Source organism: Phyllobates terribilis, unplaced genomic scaffold, assembly GCF_046119375.1.
Source record: "Phyllobates terribilis strain yellow unplaced genomic scaffold, ASM4611937v1 Scaffold_9__5_contigs__length_417890890, whole genome shotgun sequence".
NCBI classification, from domain to species: Eukaryota; Metazoa; Chordata; class Amphibia; order Anura; family Dendrobatidae; genus Phyllobates; species Phyllobates terribilis.
The window spans coordinates 415374340-415394181 of record NW_027362769.1 but is presented as its reverse complement, the minus strand read 5'-3'; the positions used below and the strand labels follow the sequence as shown (position 1 = coordinate 415394181).

Genomic DNA, 19842 nt, shown 5'->3' with positions numbered 1-19842 from the left:
CTACTATGGGCATACAGGTGATAGAAATGTAACTCTATACCTACCTGTATGGCCATAGTAGAGGTCTGATGGGAATCTGTCCCCCCTGGGAGATATCTGACCTCTACTATGGGCATACAGGTGATAGAAATGTAACTCTACACCTACCTGTATGGCCATAGTAGAGGTCTGATGGGAGTCTGTCCCCCCTGGGAGATATCTGACCTCTACTATGGACATACAGGTGATAGAAATGTAACTCTATACCTACCTGTATGGCCATAGTAGAGGTCTGATGGGAATCTGTCCCCCCTGGGAGATATCTGACCTCTACTATGGCCATACAGGTAGGTATAGAGTTACATTTCTATCACCTGTATGTCCATAGTAGAGGTCAGATATCTCCCAGGGGGGACAGACTCCCATCAGACCTCTACTATGGGCATACAGGGGATAGAAATGTAACTCTATACCTACCTGTATGGCCATAGTAGAGGTCTGATGGGAGTCTGTCCTCCCTGGGAGATATCTGACCTCTACTATGGACATACAGGGGATAGAAATGTAACTCTATACCTACCTGTATGGCCATAGTAGAGGTCTGATGGGAGTCTGTCCCCCCTGGGAGATATCTGACATCTACTATGGACATACAGGTGATAGAAATGTAACTCTATACCTACCTGTATGGCCATAGTAGAGGTCTGATGGGAGTCTGTCCCCCCTGGGAGATATCTGACCTCTACTATGGACATACAGGTGATAGAAATGTAACTCTATACCTACCTGTATGGCCATAGTAGAGGTCTGATGGGAATCTGTCCCTCCTGGGAGATATCTGACCTCTACTATGGACATACAGGTGATAGAAATGTAACTCTATACCTACCTGTATGGCCATAGTAGAGGTCTGATGGGAATCTGTCCCCCCTGGGAGATATCTGACCTCTACTATGGACATACAGGTGATAGAAATGTAACTCTATACCTACCTGTATGGCCATAGTAGAGGTCTGATGGGAGTCTGTCCCTCCTGGGAGATATCTGACCTCTACTATGGACATACAGGTGATAGAAATGTAACTCTATACCTACCTGTATGGCCATAGTAGAGGTCTGATGGGAGTCTGTCCCCCCTGGGAGATATCTGACCTCTACTATGGCCATACAGGGTATAAAAAACTAAATCTATACCTACCTGTATGGCCCATAGTAGAGGTTTGATTGCAGAGAAAAGCACTTTAATCAATAATATTTTGTACCGGCTTGGCGTCCGGGGGAAGCCAAGCAATCCCCCTTATGTGCTTATTATTCCCCTGAATTCCTGCCTATGTGATTAATTATCATATTCCCCTCTCCCCTGCACGTCACAGGGCACTGTGCTCCCTGACCTCCCGGGCATTCGCAAAGAGACGCTCATATAGAGCGCGCTTTGCTCCCTCCCCACACACACACACACCCCGTCTGTCTGTGCACCATGCTCCCTAACTTCCGGGCATGCACAGAGTACCGCTCACATAGAGATCACATAAAGCGCACTTTGTTACCCCCGGCCCCATCTGTCTGTGCGCTGTGCTCCCTAACTTCCGGGCATGCACAGAGTACCGCTCACATAGAGATCACATAAAGCGCACTTTGTTTCCCCCCGGCCCCGTCTGTCTGTGCACCATGCTCCCTAACTTCCGGGCATACACAGAGTACCGCTCACATAGAGATCACATAAAGCGCACTTTGTTACCCCCGGCCCCATCTGTCTGTGCGCTGTGCTCCCTAACTTCCAGGCATACACAGAGCGCAGCTCACATAGAGATCACATAAAGCGCACTTTGTTTCCCCCCGGCCCCGTCTGTCTGTGCACCATGCTCCCTAACTTCCGGGCATACACAGAGCGCAGCTCACATAGAGATCACATAAAGCGCACTTTGTTTCCCCCCGGCCCCGTCTGTCTGTGCACTGTGCTCCCTAACTTCCGGGCATGCACAGAGTACCGCTCACATAGAGATCACATAAAGCACACTTTCTTTCCCCCCGGCCCCGTCTGTCTGTGCACCGTGCTCCCGGGCATGCGCAGAGCTCCGCTCACATTGAGCGCTTTGCTTCATCCAGACCCCGTGTAACATCCCTGACGGCGTGCTGGCATGGCTTACCATCTCCCACCGTGCAAGACCGCAATCTTACCTTTCAGGCCAGGCTGCACACTTTTGCTCCAGTACCTGCTGTTTGTATGTCTCTTGTCTGCTGGCTTAGGGCGTCGGCGCTGTTGCTTTCTGATTCTTAAAGCTACAGTGTGCGCAGTCCTAATGCGTCCCCAGCCTATTGCTCTGAGTGACTGGATACTTAAACCCCCTCCACCCATTAGGAGGTGCCTGAGCAACACTTTCTTACAGTCTGTTCTGTGCAACTGTGAGTTGCCAGGTCCTGTCCTGACTCTAGTTTGTCCGCCACCCTGGGGGCTGATCACTCAGGGCCTCTACCTGTACCTGTGACTTCTAGTCAGTTTCTGCCACCCTGGGGGCTGAGTTCCCAGGCTCGTTCCTGTATCGTATTCCTGGTTCTGATCCTGTCTGAACAGTGTCCTAGTCCGTTACTTGTTTGTCTCTATGTCTGTATCTTCCCTCTTTCCTGCAGTATCTGAACCTGCACCTAACTCCAACTCGTTATCTCTGTACTTCTGTTTGTGAGTTTTGTGTCCACTTACTACTTCATTGTAAGTACCTTGTGTGTATCTGGTTCTGCTCGTCCTGTTTCCCTCCCTCTGTATCTAACGCCTGTGTCCAAGCTATCTTCTTGTGTTTTCCAGTCTGTTCCATGTGAACAGAGCCCGGTCTTGTCTACCACATCTGCGTTTTTGCTCTGCTTTGCTTGTTCACCGCACCTGCGGTTTTGCTCTGCTTTGTTTGTTCACCGCATCTGCGGGTTTTGCTCTGCTTTGCTTGTTCACCGCATCTGCGGGTTTTGCTCTGCTTTGTTTGTTCACCGCATCTGCGGTTTTGCTCTGCTTTGCTTGTTCACCGCATCTGCGGTTTTGCTCTGCTTTGCTAGTTCACCGCATCTACGGTTTTGCTCTGCTTTGCTTGTTCACCGCATCTGCGGTTTTGCTCTGCTTTGCTTGTTCACCGCATCTGCGGTTTTGCTCTGCTTTTGCTTGTTCACCGCATCTGCGGGTTTTGATTTGCTCTGCTTGTTCACCGCATCTGCGGGTTTTGCTCTGCTTTGCTAGTTCACCGCATCTACGGGTTTTGCTCTGCTTTGCTTGTTCACCGCATCTACGGGTTTTGCTCTCCTTTTGCTTGTTCACCGCATCTGCGGGTTTTGCTCTGCTTTGCTAGTTCACCGCATCTACAGGTTTTGCTCTGCTTTGCTTGTTCACCGCATCTACGGGTTTTGCTCTGCTTTTGCTTGTTCACCGCATCTGCGGGTTTTGCTCTGCCTTGCTTGTTCACCGCATCTGCTGTTTTGCTCTGCTTTTGCTTGTTCACCGCATCTATGGGTTTTGCTCTGCTTTTGCTTGTTCACCGCATCTGCGGGTTTTGCTCTGCTTTGCTTGTTCACAGCATCTGCGGTTTTGCTCCGCCTTGCTTGTTCACCGCATCTGCGGTTTTGCTCTGCTTTGCTTGTTCACCGCATCTATGGGTTTTGCTCTGCTTTGCTTGTTCACCGCATCTGCGGTTTTGCTCTGCTTTTGCTTGTTCACCGCATCTGCGGGTTTTGCTCTGCTTTGCTAGTTCACCGCATCTGCGGGTTTTGCTCTGCTTTGCTAGTTCACCGCATCTGCGGGTTTGGCTCTGCTTTGCTTGTTCACCGCATCTGCGGTTTTGCTCTGCTTTGCTTGTTCACCGCATCTGCGGGTTTTGCTCTGCTTTGCTTGTTCACCGCATCTGCGGTTTTGCTCTGCTTTGCTTGTTCATCGCATCTGCGGGTTTTGCTCCGCTCTGCTTGTCTACTGCACCTGCGGCTCTGTTCCTGTATCCCAGTCTGTACTGGTCCCTATCCTGCCTACGTTCCTACTTGCCAGTACCCCCCTGTCTGCATGCCAGCCGTGCCTCCCTGTGCCCCCTGTCTGCATGCCAGCCGTGCCTGCCATTGCCCACCTGTCTGCACACCAGCTGTGCCTGTCAATATCCACCTGTCTGTATACCACCCGTGCCTGCCAGTACCCACCAGTCAATATGCCAGTTTAACCTGCCTGCTCCTGCATTTCCCGGTGTGGGTCAACAACTGTGACCGGGGTCTGACCTGGAGTAGCACCTGGTCCCTCTGCTTGGTTCCTCCCTGGTTCACGGAGTCGACTGAGCCACCGTGTGACCTTGGCCGGATCGGATTGATACTTAGTTACGCCCCTCCAGGCACTCCTCGGTTCATGGTACAGTGGGATCACTAATCACGCGCACGCCAGTCAGTCTGGGCGCGAGCGTAACACCCCGTCTGTCTGTGCACTGTGCTCCCTGACCTCCCGGGCATGCGCAGAGCGCCGCTCACATTTCATCCTGGCCCCTTCTGTCTGTGCACTGTGCTCCCTGACTTCCGGGCATGTGTAGAGCGCTACTCACATAGAGCGCTCTTTGCTCCCCCCCGGCCCATCTGTCTGTGCTCCCTGACTTCCCGGGCATGCGCAAAGCGCTGCTCACATAGAGCGCGCTTTGCTTCCCCCCGGCCCGTCTGTCTGTGCTCCCTGACTTCCCGGGCATGCGCAAAGCGCTGCTCACATAGAGCGCGCTTTGCTTCCCCCTGGCCCCGTCTGTCTGTGCACTGTGCTCCCTGACTTCCGGGCATGCACAGAGCGCAGCTCACATAGAGCGCGCTTTGCTTCCTTCCGGCCCCGTCTGTGTGTGCACTGCGCTCCCTGACTTCCGGGCATGCACAGAGCGCAGCTCACATAGAGCGTGCTTTGCTTCCTTCCGGCCCCGTCTGTCTGTGCACTGTGCTCCCTGACTTCCGGGCATGCACAGAGCGCAGCTCACATAGAGCGCGCTTTGCTTCCTTCCGGCCCCGTCTGTCTGTGCACTGTGCTCCCTGACTTCCGGGCATGCACAGAGCGCAGCTCACATAGAGCGCGCTTTGCTTCCTTCCGGCCCCGTCTGTCTGTGCACTGTGCTCCCTGACTTCCGGGCATGCACAGAGCGCAGCTCACATAGAGCACGCTTTGCTTCCCCCCGGCCCCGTCTGTCTGTGCACTGTGCTCGCTGACTTCCGGGCATGCACAGAGCGCAGCTCACATAGAGCGCGCTTTGCTTCCTTCCGGCCCCGTCTGTCTGTGCACTGTGCTCCCTGACTTCCGGGCATGCACAGAGCGCAGCTCACATAGAGCACGCTTTGCTTCCCCCCGGCCCCGTCTGTCTGTGCACTGTGCTCGCTGACTTCCGGGCATGCACAGAGCGCCGCTCAGATAGAGCGTGCTTTGCTTCCTTCCGTCCCCGTCTGTCTGTGCACTGTGCTCCCTGACTTCCGGACATGCGCAGAGCGCTGCTCACATAGACCTCAGAGCTTGCTTTGCTTCATCCAGGCCCCGTCTGTCTGTGCACTGTGCTGCAGGTTTCTATTGCTCAGGCGCCGGGGAGTCATTGTCGATACCAGTTGGTAGACGGGAAGCCCACAGATACCCACACATACGATGTCAGACTTTGTATGGGTGGGGTTCCCCATGGTTCGGTCATGGGCCCCCTGCCTGGCTCCTGGCACAGTAGCTGGCGCAGTAGCTCCAGGTTAGGACAGTGTCTACCCCTCGCCCTGGGTGTCTGGTGGGTTCGGGGGCTGCCTGTCCTTGTCAGTCTTCTTGCTGACGACTTTCTCATTTTGCAGGTTGAGCAGCTTCAGGTGAAGACGCCTCCATGTGAGCGGTATGAATACTTTCTATCATGGGTGTGAATACTATATAGTGTGTCATGTTGTCGGTGTCTCTTCAGACTGAGATGAGTGTGGAGATGTCGGCCGCCGCCGCCTTGTCCTGTTGGACGTGCCGCGGCCTGGACTCGCTGTGCGCAGCTGGTATGGAGGGTCACACCAGCGCAGAGATGACCATCGGCCTCATCCAGAGGAGCGGGAGGATTTCTCCCCTCGTCGTCTTTAACAATTGTTTCTCATGGCCGCAGCCATTAACCATTTGCAGTCTCTGATGTCGCAGAGCTGCAGTGTCTGTGATATCGCATCTACGGCGCGGGGCGGTGCTGATGGGTTTTAGTTGATCTCCCATAGACTTGAATGGGCGCGTCTCAACCGGTGTCCTCGGGAAAGTAATGAAATAAATGGCTCATCTGCGCGGCCCCATAGACCAATACTGGTCCGAGTGCAGCCAGTCATGGACTGAACATACCGTGGTGTGAACGAGCCCCAGCAGGCCGCTCCGGGCGTCGCCTCTCTGAGGGAATTCCCTCTCTTGTGACCCCTTAAAGGGAGGCGGTCACCAGGCTTTTTCCCATGTAACCTACGGCCACCACTACGTCATCCGGTGTCCGGCATCGCGCCCTGCGCAGGCGCACGTCTCTGAATGGCTGAGAGCAGAGCACAGTACAGTATCGCACATCGAGGGGAAGGCTGCAGAGCGCCGGCGCATGCGCGCCACAGTACTGCGCTCTGCAGCCTTCTCCTCGATGTGCGATACTGTACTGTGCTCTGCTCTCAGCCATGCAGAGACGTGCGCCTGCGCAGGGCGCGATGCCGGATGACGTAGGGCGCATCATCCACACAAAGCAGAGGAGGCGGCGGAGCTGAGACGTCCTCGGACTGTAGACGAGCATAGTATACCGGCGGCTTAGATACAGCATAGTAGGTGCCGTCACGTGGGGCTGCAGGCCGTGGGTTACATGGGGCTGCAGGCCGTGGGTTACATGGGGCTGCAGGCCGTGGGTTACATGGGGCTGCAGGCCGTGGGTTACATGGGGCTGCAGGCCGTGGGTTACATGGGGCTGCAGGCCGTGGGTTACATGGGGCTGCAGGCCGTGGGTTACATGGGGCTGCAGGCCGTGGGTTACATGGGGCTGCAGGCCGTGGGTTACATGGGGCTGCAGGCCGTGGGTTACATGGGGCTGCAGGCCGTGGGTTACATGGGAAAACCCTGGTGACCGCCTCCCTTTAAGGACTCGATCATTTTTCTTTTCTCCTTCTCCTTACATTGATCATCGGCCCGGTGCCCCTTCCTGCTCTGTCGCACACCCCGTCACACCCCAGAGCTGCGCTCCCATCACCATCCAAAACAGGGGGCACAAAATGTAAAAAAATGAAAACTTTACCACTTCATAAAGGAGAAGAAGAAAAGAAAATGGTCGAGTCCTTAAAGGGAGGCGGTCACCAGGGTATTCCCATGTGTATATATGGTGTGTGTATATAGGAGACCCGGGAGGGGCAGGCAGGGACTTGAGTGTGTGTATATATAGGGTGTATATGGGAGGGACAGGCAGGACGTGTGTGTATATAGGGTGTATATGGGAGGGACAGGCAGGACGTGTGTATATATAGGGTGTATATGGGAGGGACAGGTAGGACGTGTGTGTATATAGGGTGTATATGGGAGGGATAGGCAGGACGTGTGTGTATATAGGGTGAATATGGGAGGGACGGGCAGGACGTGTGTGTATATGGGAGGGACGGGCAGGACGTGTGTGTATATAGTGTGTATATGGGAGGGACGGGCAGGACGTGTGTGTATATAGTGTGTATATGGGAGGGACGGGCAGGACGTGTGTGTATATAGGGTGTATATGGGAGGGAGGGGCAGGACGTGTGTGTATATAGGGTGTATATGGGAGGGACGTGTGTGTATATAGGGTGTATATGGGAGGGACAGGCAGGACGTGTGTGTATATAGGGTGTATATGGGAGGGAGGGGCAGGACGTGTGTGTATATAGGGTGTATATGGGAGGGAGGGGCAGGACGTGTGTATATATGGGAGGGAGAGGCAGGACGTGTGTGTATATGGGAGGGACAGGCAGGACGTGTGTGTATATAGGGTGTATATGGGAGGGACAGGCAGGACGTGTGTGTATATAGGGTGTATATGGGAGGGACGTGTGTGTATATAGGGTGTATATGGGAGGGACAAGCAGGACGTGTGTGTATATAGGGTGTATATGGGAGGGACGGGCAGGACGTGTGTGTATATAGGGTGTATATGGGAGGGACGTGTGTGTATATAGGGTGTATATGGGAGGGACGGGCAGGACGTGTGTATATATAGGGTGTATATGGGAGGGACGGGCAGGACTTGTGTGTATATAGGGTGAATATGGGAGGGACTGGCAGGACGTGTGTGTATATAGGGTGTATATGGGAGGGACGGGCAGGACGTGTGTGTATATAGGGTGTATATGGGAGGGACGGGCAGGACGTGTGTGTATATAGGGTGTATATGGGAGGGAGGGGCAGGACGTGTGTGTATATAGGGTGTATATGGGAGGGACGGGCAGGACGTGTGTGTATATAGGGTGTATATGGGAGGGAGGGGCAGGACGTGTGTATATAGGGTGTATATGGGAGGGAGGGGCAGGACGTGTGTGTATATAGGGTGTATATGGGAGGGAGGGGCAGGACGGGTGTGTATATAGGGTGTATATGGGAGGGGCAGGACGGGTGTGTATATAGGGTGTATATGGGAGGGAGGGGCAGGACGTGTGTGTGTATATAGGGTGTATATGGGAGGGAGGGGCAGGAAGGGTGTATATGGGAGGGACGGGCAGGACGTGTGTGTATATAGGGTGTATATGGGAGGGACGGGCAGGACGTGTGTGTATATAGGGTGTATATGGGAGGGAGGGGCAGGACGTGTGTGTATATAGGGTGTATATGGGAGGGACGGGCAGGACGTGTGTGTATATAGGGTGTATATGGGAGGGACGTGTGTGTATATAGGGTGTATATGGGAGGGACGGGCAGGACGTGTGTGTATATAGGGTGTATATGGGAGGGACGGGCAGGACGTGTGTGTATATAGGAGACCCGGGAGGGGCAGGCAGGGACTTGTGTGTGTGTGTATATATAGGGTGTATATGGGCAGGACATGTGTGTGTGTGTGTATATAGGGTGTATATGGGAGGGACGGGTGTGTATATAGGGTGTATATGGGAGGGACGGGTGTGTATATAGGGTGTATATGGGAGGGAGGGGCAGGACGTGTGTGTATATAGGGTGTATATGGGAGGGACGGGCAGGACGTGTGTGTATATAGGGTGTATATGGGAGGGACAGGCAGGACGTGTGTGTATATAGGGTGTATATGGGAGGGACGGGCAGGACGTGTGTATATAGGGTGTATATGGGAGGGACGTGTGTGTATATAGGGTGTATATGGGAGGGACGGGCAGGACGTGTGTGTATATAGGAGACCCGGGAGGGGCAGGCAGGGACTTGTGTGTGTGTGTGTGTGTGTGTGTATATACAGGGTGTATATGGGCAGGACATGTGTGTGTATATAGGGTGTATATGGGAGGGACGGGCAGGACGTGTGTGTATATAGGGTGTATATGGGAGGGAGGGGCAGGACGTGTGTGTATATAGGGTGTATATGGGAGGGACGGGCAGGACGTGTGTGTATATAGGGTGTATATGGGAGGGAGGGGCAGGACGTGTGTGTATATAGGTTGTATATGGGAGGGACGGGCAGGACGTGTGTGTATATAGGAGACCCGGGAGGGGCAGGCAGGGACTTGTGTGTGTGTGTGTGTATATATAGGGTGTATATGGGAGGGACGGGCAGGACGTGTGTGTATATAGGGTGTATATGGGAGGGACGGGCAGGACGTGTGTGTATATAGGGTGTATATGGGAGGGACGGGCACGACGGGTGTGTATATAGGGTGTATATGGGAGGGAGGGGCAGGACGTGTGTATATAGGGTGTATATGGGAGGGAGGGGCAGGACGTGTGTGTATATAGGGTGTATATGGGAGGGATGGGCAGGACGTGTGTGTATATAGGGTGTATATGGGAGGGACGGGCAGGACGTGTGTGTGTATATAGGGTGTATATGGGAGGGACGGGCAGGACGTGTGTATATAGGGTGTATATGGGAGGGAGGGGCAGGACGTGTGTGTATATAGGGTGTATAAGGGAGGGAGGGGCAGGACGTGTGTGTATATAGGGTGTATAAGGGAGGGAGGGGCAGGACGTGTGTGTATATAGGGTGTATATGGGAGGGACGGGCAGGACGGGTGTGTATATAGGGTGTATATGGGAGGGAGGGGCAGGACGTGTGTGTATATAGGGTGTATATGGGAGGGACGTGTGTGTATATAGGGTGTATATGGGAGGGACAGGCAGGACGTGTGTGTATATAGGAGACCCGGGAGGGGCAGGCAGGACGTGTGTGTATATAGGGTGTATATGGGAGGGACGGGCAGGACGTGTGTGTATATAGGGTGTATATGGGAGGGACGTGTGTGTATATAGGGTGTATATGGGAGGGACGTGTGTGTATATAGGGTGTATATGGGAGGGACGTGTGTGTATATAGGGTGTATATGGGAGGGACGGGCAGGACGTGTGTGTATATAGGGTGTATATGGGAGGGACAGGCAGGACGTGTGTGTGTGTATATAGGGTGTATATGGGAGGGACGGGCAGGACGTGTGTGTATATAGGGTGTATATGGGAGGGACGTGTGTGTATATAGGGTGTATATGGGAGGGACGGGCAGGACGTGTGTGTATATGGGAGGGACGGGCAGGACGTGTGTGTATATAGGGTGTATATGGGAGGGAGGGGCAGGACGTGTGTGTATATAGGGTGTATATGGGAGGGACGGGCAGGACATGTGTGTATATAGGGTGTATATGGGAGGGACGGGCAGGACGGGTGTGTATATAGGGTGTATATGGGAGGGACGGGCAGGACGTGTGTGTGTATATAGGGTGTATATGGGAGGGAGGGGCAGGACGTGTGTGTATATAGGGTGTATATGGGAGGGACGGGCAGGACGTGTGTGTATATAGGGTGTATATGGGAGGGACGGGCAGTACGTGTGTGTATATAGGGTGTATATGGGAGGGACAGGCAGGACGTGTGTGTATATAGGGTGTATATGGGAGGGACGGGCAGGACGTGTGTGTATATAGGGTGTATATGGGAGGGACGTGTGTGTATATAGGGTGTATATGGGAGGGACGGGCAGGACGTGTGTGTATATAGGGTGTATATGGGAGGGAGGGGCAGGACGTGTGTGTATATAGGGTGTATATGGGAGGGACGTGTGTGTATATAGGGTGTATATGGGAGGGATAGGCAGGACGTGTGTGTATATAGGGTGTATATGGGAGGGACAGGCAGGACGTGTGTGTATATAGGGTGTATATGGGAGGGACGTGTGTGTATATAGGGTGTATATGGGAGGGACGGGCATGACGTGTGTGTGTATATAGGGTGTATATGGGAGGGACGGGCAGGACGTGTGTGTATATAGGGTGTATATGGGAGGGAGGGGCAGGACGGGTGTGTATATAGGGTGTATATGGGAGGGAGGGGCAGGACGTGTGTGTATATAGGGTGTATATGGGAGGGACGGGCAGGATGTATGTGTATATGGGAGGGAGCGGCAGGACGTGTGTGTATATAGGGTGTATATGGGAGGGACGGGCAGGACGTGTGTGTATATAGGGTGTATATGGGAGGGACGGGCAGGACGTGTGTGTATATAGGGTGTATAAGGGAGGGAGGGGCAGGACGTGTGTGTGTATATAGGGTGTATATGGGAGGGACGGGCAGGACGGGTGTGTATATAGGGTGTATATGGGAGGGAGGGGCAGGACGTGTGTGTATATAGGGTGTATATGGGAGGGACGGGCAGGACGTGTGTGTATATAGGGTGTATATGGGAGGGACGTGTGTGTATATAGGGTGTATATGGGAGGGACGGGCAGGACGTGTGTGTATATAGGGTGTATATGGGAGGGACAGGCAGGACGTGTGTGTGTATATAGGGTGTATATGGGAGGGACGGGCAGGACGTGTGTGTATATAGGGTGTATATGGGAGGGACTTGTGTGTATATAGGGTGTATATGGGAGGGACGGGCAGGACGTGTGTGTATATGGGAGGGAGGGGCAGGACGGGTGTGTATATAGGGTGTATATGGGAGGGAGGGGCAGGACGTGTGTGTATATAGGGTGTATATGGGAGGGACGGGCAGGACGTGTGTGTATATAGGGTGTATATGGGAGGGACGGGCAGGACGTGTGTGTATATGGGAGGGAGGGGCAGGACATGTGTGTATATAGGGTGTATATGGGAGGGAGGGGCAGGACGTGTGTGTATATAGGGTGTATATGGGAGGGACGGGCAGGACGTGTGTGTATATAGGGTGTATATGGGAGGGAGGGGCAGGACGTGTGTGTATATAGGGTGTATATGGGAGGGAGGGGCAGGACGTGTGTGTATATAGGGTGTATATGGGAGGGAGGGGCAGGACGTGTGTGTATATAGGGTGTATATGGGAGGGACGGGCAGGACGTGTGTGTATATAGGGTGTATATGGGAGGGACAGGCGGGACGTGTGTGTATATAGGGTGTATATGGGAGGGACGTGTGTGTATATAGGGTGTATATGGGAGGGACGGGCAGGACGTGTGTGTATATGGGAGGGAGGGGCAGGACGTGTGTGTATATAGGGTGTATATGGGAGGGACGGGCATGACGTGTGTGTATATAGGGTGTATATGGGAGGGACGGGCAGGACGTGTGTGTATATAGGGTGTATATGGGAGGGAGGGGCAGGACGTGTGTGTATATAGGGTGTATATGGGAGGGACGGGCAGGACGTGTGTGTATATAGGGTGTATATGGGAGGGACGGGTGTATATATAGGGTGTATGTGTATATGGGAGGGAGCGGCAGGACGGGTGTGTATATAGGGTGTATATGGGAGGGACGTGCAGGACGTGTGTGTATATAGGGTGTATAAGGGAGGGAGGGGCAGGACGTGTGTGTGTATATAGGGTGTATATGGGAGGGACGGGCAGGACGGGTGTGTATATAGGGTGTATATGGGAGGGAGGGGCAGGACGTGTGTGTATATAGGGTGTATATGGGAGGGAGGGGCAGGACGTGTGTGTATATAGGGTGTATATGGGAGGGACGGGCAGGACGTGTGTGTATATAGGGTGTATATGGGAGGGACGTGTGTGTATATAGGGTGTATATGGGAGGGACAGGCAGGACGTGTGTGTATATAGGGTGTATATGGGAGGGACGGGCAGGACGTGTGTGTATATAGGGTGTATATGGGAGGGACAGGCAGGACGTGTGTGTGTATATAGGGTGTATATGGGAGGGACGGGCAGGACGTGTGTGTATATAGGGTGTATATGGGAGGGACGTGTGTGTATATAGGGTGTATATGGGAGGGACAGGCAGGACGTGTGTGTATATAGGGTGTATATGGGAGGGAGGGGCAGGACGTGTGTGTATATAGGGTGTATATGGGAGGGAGGGGCAGGACGTGTGTGTATATAGGGTGTATATGGGAGGGACGGGCAGGACGTGTGTGTATATGGGAGGGACGGGCAGGACGTGTGTGTATATGGGAGGGAGGGGCAGGACGTGTGTGTATATAGGGTGTATATGGGAGGGAGGGGCAGGACGTGTGTGTATATAGGGTGTATATGGGAGGGACGGGCATGACGTGTGTGTATATAGGGTGTATATGGGAGGGAGGGGCAGGACGTGTGTGGATATAGGGTGTATATGGGAGGGAGGGGCAGGACGTGTGTGTATATAGGGTGTATATGGGAGGGACGGGCAGGACGTGTGTGTATATATGGTGTATATGGGAGGGAGGGGCAGGACGTGTGTGTATATAGGGTGTATATGGGAGGGACGTGTGTGTATATAGGGTGTATATGGGAGGGACGGGCAGGACTTGTGTGTATATGGGAGGGAGGGGCAGGACGGGTGTGTATATAGGGTGTATATGGGAGGGAAGGACAGGACGTGTGTGTATATAGGGTGTATATGGGAGGGACGGGCAGGACGTGTGTGTATATAGGGTGTATATGGGAGGGACGGGCAGGACGTGTGTGTATATGGGAGGGAGGGGCAGGACGTGTGTGTATATAGGGTGTATATGGGAGGGAGGGGCAGGACGTGTGTGTATATAGGGTGTATATGGGAGGGAGGGGCAGGACGTGTGTGTATATAGGGTGTATATGGGAGGGAGAGGCAGGACGTGTGTGTATATAGGGTGTATATGGGAGGGAGGGGCAGGACGTGTGTGTATATAGGGTGTATATGGGAGGGAGGGGCAGGACGTGTGTGTATATAGGGTGTATATGGGAGGGAGGGGCAGGACGTGTGTGTATATAGGGTGTATATGGGAGGGAGGGGCAGGACGTGTGTGTATATAGGGTGTATATGGGAGGGAGCGGCAGGACGGGTGTGTATATAGGGTGTATATTCGGGGACTTGAGTGTGATGTGGGGTGTCGTTTTCTTTTCCAGCACTGGTGTCTGGTCCGTGCGCAGCAGACTGAGCCCCACAACCTTCTGTAACAATCAGGGTAAGATTCGTGTTGCGGGGGAAGGTGTGTGGCGGCGGGGGGTGTGTGTGGCGGCGAGAGGGGTGTGGCGGGGGGTGTGTGTGGCTCGCGGTGTGTGGCTCGGGGTGCGTGTGGCTCGGGGTTTGTGGCGGTGGTGTGACGCGTGGTTTGTGGCGCAGGATGTGTGTGGCGGGAGGGGTGGCGCGGGGTGTGTGTGGCGCGGGGTTTGTGGCGCAGGATGTGTGTGGCGGGAGGGGTGGTGCGGGGTGTGTGGCGCGGGGTTTGTGGTGCAGGATGTGTGTGGCGCGGGGTGTGTGGCGCGGGGTTTGTGGCGGGGGTGGGGTTTGTGGCGCGGGGTGTGTGTGGCGTGGGGTTTGTGGCTGGGGTGGGGTGTGTGGCGCGGGGTGTGTGTGGTGCGGGGTTTGTGGCGCAGGATGTGTGTGGCGGGGTGTGTGTGGCGTGGGGGGGGTGGCTCGGGGTGTGTGGTGCGGGGTGTGTGGTGCGGGGTTTGTGGCTCGGGGTGTGTGTGGCTCGGGGTGTGTGTGGCTCGGGGTGTGTGTGGCTCGGGGTGTGTGTGGCGCGGGGTTTGTAGCGCAGGATGTGTGTGGCGGGGTTTGTGGTGCAGGATGTGTGTGGTGCGGGGTTTGTGGCGGGGGTGGGGTTTGTGGCGGGGGGTGGCTCGGGGTGTGTGGCGCGGGGTTTGTGGCGGGGGTGGGGTGTGTGGCGCGGGGTGTGTGTGGCGCGGGGTTTGTGGCGCAGGATGTGTGTGGCGCGGGGGTGGTGGGGTGGGGTTTGTGGCGCGGGGTGTGTGGCGGGGGTGGGGTGTGTGGCGCGGGGTGTGTGTGGCGCGGGGTTTGTGGCGCAGGATGTGTGTGGCGCGGGGGGGTGGCTCGGGGTGTGTGGTGCGGGGTTTGTGGCGGGGGTGGGGTTTGTGGCGCAGGATGTGTGTGGCGCGGGGTTTGTGGCGGGGGTGGGGTTTGTGGCTCGGGGGGTGTGGCGCGGGGTTTGTGGCGGGGGTGGGGTTTGTGGCGCAGGATGTGTGTGGCGGGGGGGGTGCGGGGTTTGTGGCGGGGGGGTGGTGGCGCGGGGTTAGGAAAGCGCCACTTCTGCTACTAACATGTATTTCCATGCTGCAGATCTCACAGAGTCATCCTCCGTCCTGCCAGTCTCCACAGATGGCCCGTCTCACGCCTGCCCCACTCTTCAGCCAGCACCAAAGGAGGAGGTGGGCTGGGGTCTGGTGCCGCTTTTCCAGAGTGTGCGCTCCAAGTTAGAGAGCTTTGCTGAAATTTTTCTCACTCCAGTAAAGAGTCGAAAGGACGCCAAAAGCTTGGAGAATGGCAGCCATTCTAGTGCCGCAAATCAGCAGGAGTGTTCCTCAACAAGGGAGGTGTCCAGAGGCCCTGCCCAGCCTCCTGCCCAGCCTCCTGCCCAGCCTCCTGCCCAGCCTCCTGCCTTGTCCCCTGTGCACACCAGGGTAAAGAAAGAATGTGGCCTTCATGACGTCTCTTCTGCATCATCGCATGGAGACTACACGACACACAACCGCCCATCAGCGTCCCAGCCGCAGAGCACCCCTCCTGATCCCATACTGCAGACTGGGATTTCCCTATCGCCATCCACATTGTGCCGCCCTCCTCTACAGCGCTACTCGTCCTGCCCATTGCCCCCTCCTGCAAAGCAGAAGCGGAGGCTCAGCCTAGATACGGCGGACTGTACGGTGGAGCTATGTACCTGCCGGAGGAGAAGACACAGCCTGGGATCACTCGAGGAGTGCCAGTCATTGATTCCTTTCTCCTTGTCCTGCCTTCGAAAGGAGAATCATCCCTCTGTCCTGAGGCTGGCGCTGTGCCCGCCGGGTGATGTACGGAGCTCTATACATAGGTAAGGGGCTGAGGGAGGGTGCGCCGTGTGTGGAAGATATGTCAGGTCCCAATAGGGATCAAACTTCAGCCCATTGTCTGCATGTAGCACTTGAAAGGCTATTGGTAGCCGTCCAGCGTGGAGGCCGTGGCTCACTTTCCCCTCTCCAGTTGCTCCGTTCATCACTTGCCCACAGCCTTTGTGGTGGGTTCACTCCTTATCTCCCTCTTGTTTCACTCCCTATGTTGTGTTGGTTCCCTCCACAGTGAGGGGTCTCCTGACAGCCGTTACCTGGACCAGGATACTGTGCAGTTCCTCAGTAGGGATGAGGACCAGGTAACTGCAGATTCTGCCTTCAAGGTGAGAATTAGGTTGAGACACCGAGGAAAAGGAAATGTGTAAGGCGAGACCGTGCAAACCTCATTTCATCTTTCCAGAATCCAGAAAATCGATCTCCCTCCAAAGAGAACAAAGTGTCTAACATCCAGATAAGGAAGCGGACGCAGCGGCCGGAGGAGAAGCTGACACCCATGGGCCTCCCAAAACGAGTCCGGTAGGGGCTGACAGATCACTTTAATGTCCTCTGAGTGCACCAACAAGCCCCCAATGCTTGCTCGAGGGCTTGTGTGTGGGCTCGCCCGCGCATGTGTGGTCTCGCCCGCGCATGTGTGGTCTCGCCCACGCATGTGTGGTCTCGCCCGCGCATGTGTGGTCTCGCCCGCGTATGTGTGGTCTCGCCCACGCATGTGTGGTCTCGCCCGCGCATGTGTGGTCTCGCCCGCGCATGTGTGGTCTCGCCCGCGTATGTGTGGGCTTTCTGTACACTCGTGTGTATGCGCGTTCTTGCATGTGTGTTCATTTGTATGTACATTCATTGTGTATGTACGCTCCTCTCTCTTGTATGTGTGTGTTTGTGTCACGGATGACACTGGAGGATCACCATCAGATCCCACCGCTGCCACCAGTTGTCAGGGATAATAGCTGGGGAATCGCACAGATCCCACCGCTCTCACCAGTTTGTCAAGAAAATGCAACTACGCTGCCTCCAATAGTCAGGACAATTACGCTATTGACTGAGGAGTGATGGCCGCAGCTGCTTCCACTACTGGAACGGTTAAAGGGATCTCACAGCCAGCGTATGGTTTATACACCACTGATTACAACATATGGAATATATGTATATATCCCCCGTACGGTCACAGACAACTCCACAATAACAAAAAGCTATTAGCTGCCACCACCAATGATTTATACAGGCCTGATCAGACACCCTTTACAGGTAGCTTATGGCTTCAGGGGTGCAGTTTACAGAGCAAGAGGAACTGCTATTAAATTTTATATATTTAGTCCGGAAAGGTAGACTGTTTCCGGACTAAAAACAAAACAATACAAAAACGCAAAAAATGCAAAGATGTTAAAAAATGGGAACAAAACAATAGGATATATATAATTAGATAAAATAAAAAGGGATAACGAAAGTAAAGTACTAAACCTGATGTCACGGAAATGGCTCAGAGCTTAGTGGAGGGAGGTGCTCCTTAGGAAAATGGACAGAACCCGCAGCAAGCTGCACCATCCAGGACTGACTATGACAGAAACCCAAACTTTAATTTTTATTAGATAAAGGTTACGCCCTCATACCTCCCCTTGATGAGTTCATAATGGGGCTGGGTGTGGGATGTGCTAGGTCTTTTAGAATTTTCACATCCCACAACTCACAGGATATCTTTGCCCCTGGAGGTCCCAGGCGGCGGATAGTGTTATGTTTCTAATCTCGATTTTACTTTCGTATAGAGATGTGTCAGGAATTACAACACATACAGCACAGCGACGACATCGGGGAGATCACACAATATCTCACCGTGCCGTCACGCTGTCAGTATTTCGTCCGAAGTTGCGAGCATGCGATCCAGACTACTCACTGCGTAGGTATCAGTAAGTAACCAGTGAGAGTATGGTGTCACACCTCTGGGTTCCAAAGCCTGGAATTCGTGTTTAACGCCCTCCGTACGGTCACTGTCAGCTTCACGATAGCCCAATTATTATTATTATGCTCTGCCGAGTTTGAAATATAATACAGGCCTGGGGGGACTCCTGTGTTTTGGTAGTGTATATGGCTTCAGGGGAGGGAACGATTGCAGAACAAAAGAAACAGAACTATTAAATTTTATATTTAATCCAAAAGGGAGGCAGTGTTATGAAAAAATATATACAAGGATGTTACAAAGGAGAAATTAAAATACATAAGCAGTAACATAAAATAAACAGGATAAAAGGTGAAACTTACACTATAAAGTTCGCTGCAACCACTCAGTATAGGTGGAGGGGAGATGCTCCTTTTACGGTTATCGAACAGGGTCCTCCGCTATGATAGACATATACTCCTGGGCAAAGAACACGGCTTCAGCCTCAACAAACTCTTTTATGCTGAAGGGAGAGAGACACCCCCCCCCCCCCCTGTGATGACATCACAAGGGCTGGGCTCCATCCTTCAGATTTGTGTTAAAAACCTGGTTTTTGGGATAACTCTTTGCGCATTGATCCCAGAAGCCCAAAAGTGATATCATATTTTTCCTTATGATTTTATCTTCAGTTTGAGACCACACATCGCATAGCTGCAGTCTGCTATTCTGGTGTTTTTGCTGTACAGCTCCCTGATTCTGCTTACAGCCCTGGAAAACTACCTATACATTCCTGGGCTGATTTGGTCACTAAACATATGCGTCCCGTTACTGTCGGACTCACAATATTTCATATTTCATTTTGGAGTCGACCTGGCTATGGCTGGTGGCCGGGAATTGTTTGTGAGTGCCTTTGAACTTAACGAATTATTTCCTCTTTCTTCCAAACTCTTTCCTGGGAGAAGGTCTCAAACTATCTCCGGTCTGTGTTAATTGGGGCTTTTGTGCTGAGCAGAAGGGGAATAAGGGAGGGGGGTGAACATCTATGTCAGGCAAATATGGACGAACATTTTCCTGACATTAATATTTCCCTGACAAGATAAAACATGGCCTGGATAGCATCATCCATCGGACCCTTATTAGGTTGGAGGGGTTAGAATTTTCTTACGGTGATGTGAGTGAATGCGTTAAGTTCGTCCCTTTGCTACGAAGCCAAAAATATTTCTCCCATAAATATCGGATCGATTCCAGTCCCACTACTCATCACTGACAACTGGCTCAAAAATGTTTCAGAACAGTGCTTTGGTCAGAGGCCGCTCTGGTCGGGGACGTATCCTTTCCCACCTCTGTGTAAAGGATCCCAGTCTCACGGTCTCTCTCTTTACGCCAGTGCGTGCTTGCTCGAGTGTATGTGTGCGCTCGCATGCATGTGCATTCTCGCGTGTGCATGGTTGATCGAGTATATACCCTCTCACATGTACACTGCTGATCACCATTATTGGCACCCCTTCATTTTTTTTTTCATAGACTGTACAATATCTTCAGAAATAAATGGAAGTGTACCAAAGTTATATCCTCAGGATTTTTTAATTAGTAATACAACAATAAAACATTGTTTTTCAACTTCCATGTTGCAATTTCAA

At 53.4% G+C, this 19842-nt stretch overlaps 1 protein-coding gene across 1 annotated transcript in view; it reads left to right on the top strand.

The window, feature by feature from the left end:
- PRR14 (proline rich 14) overlaps positions 1-19842 on the top strand; it is a 110238-nt gene that overhangs the window by 82954 nt on the left and 7442 nt on the right. Inside the window, exons 3-7 of the mRNA XM_073649058.1 lie at positions 5779-5816; positions 14398-14456; positions 15572-16319; positions 16565-16658; positions 16736-16851. Coding sequence (XP_073505159.1) covers positions 5779-5816; positions 14398-14456; positions 15572-16319; positions 16565-16658; positions 16736-16851 — 1055 coding nt within the window. The remainder of the gene's footprint in view (positions 1-5778; positions 5817-14397; positions 14457-15571; positions 16320-16564; positions 16659-16735; positions 16852-19842) is intronic.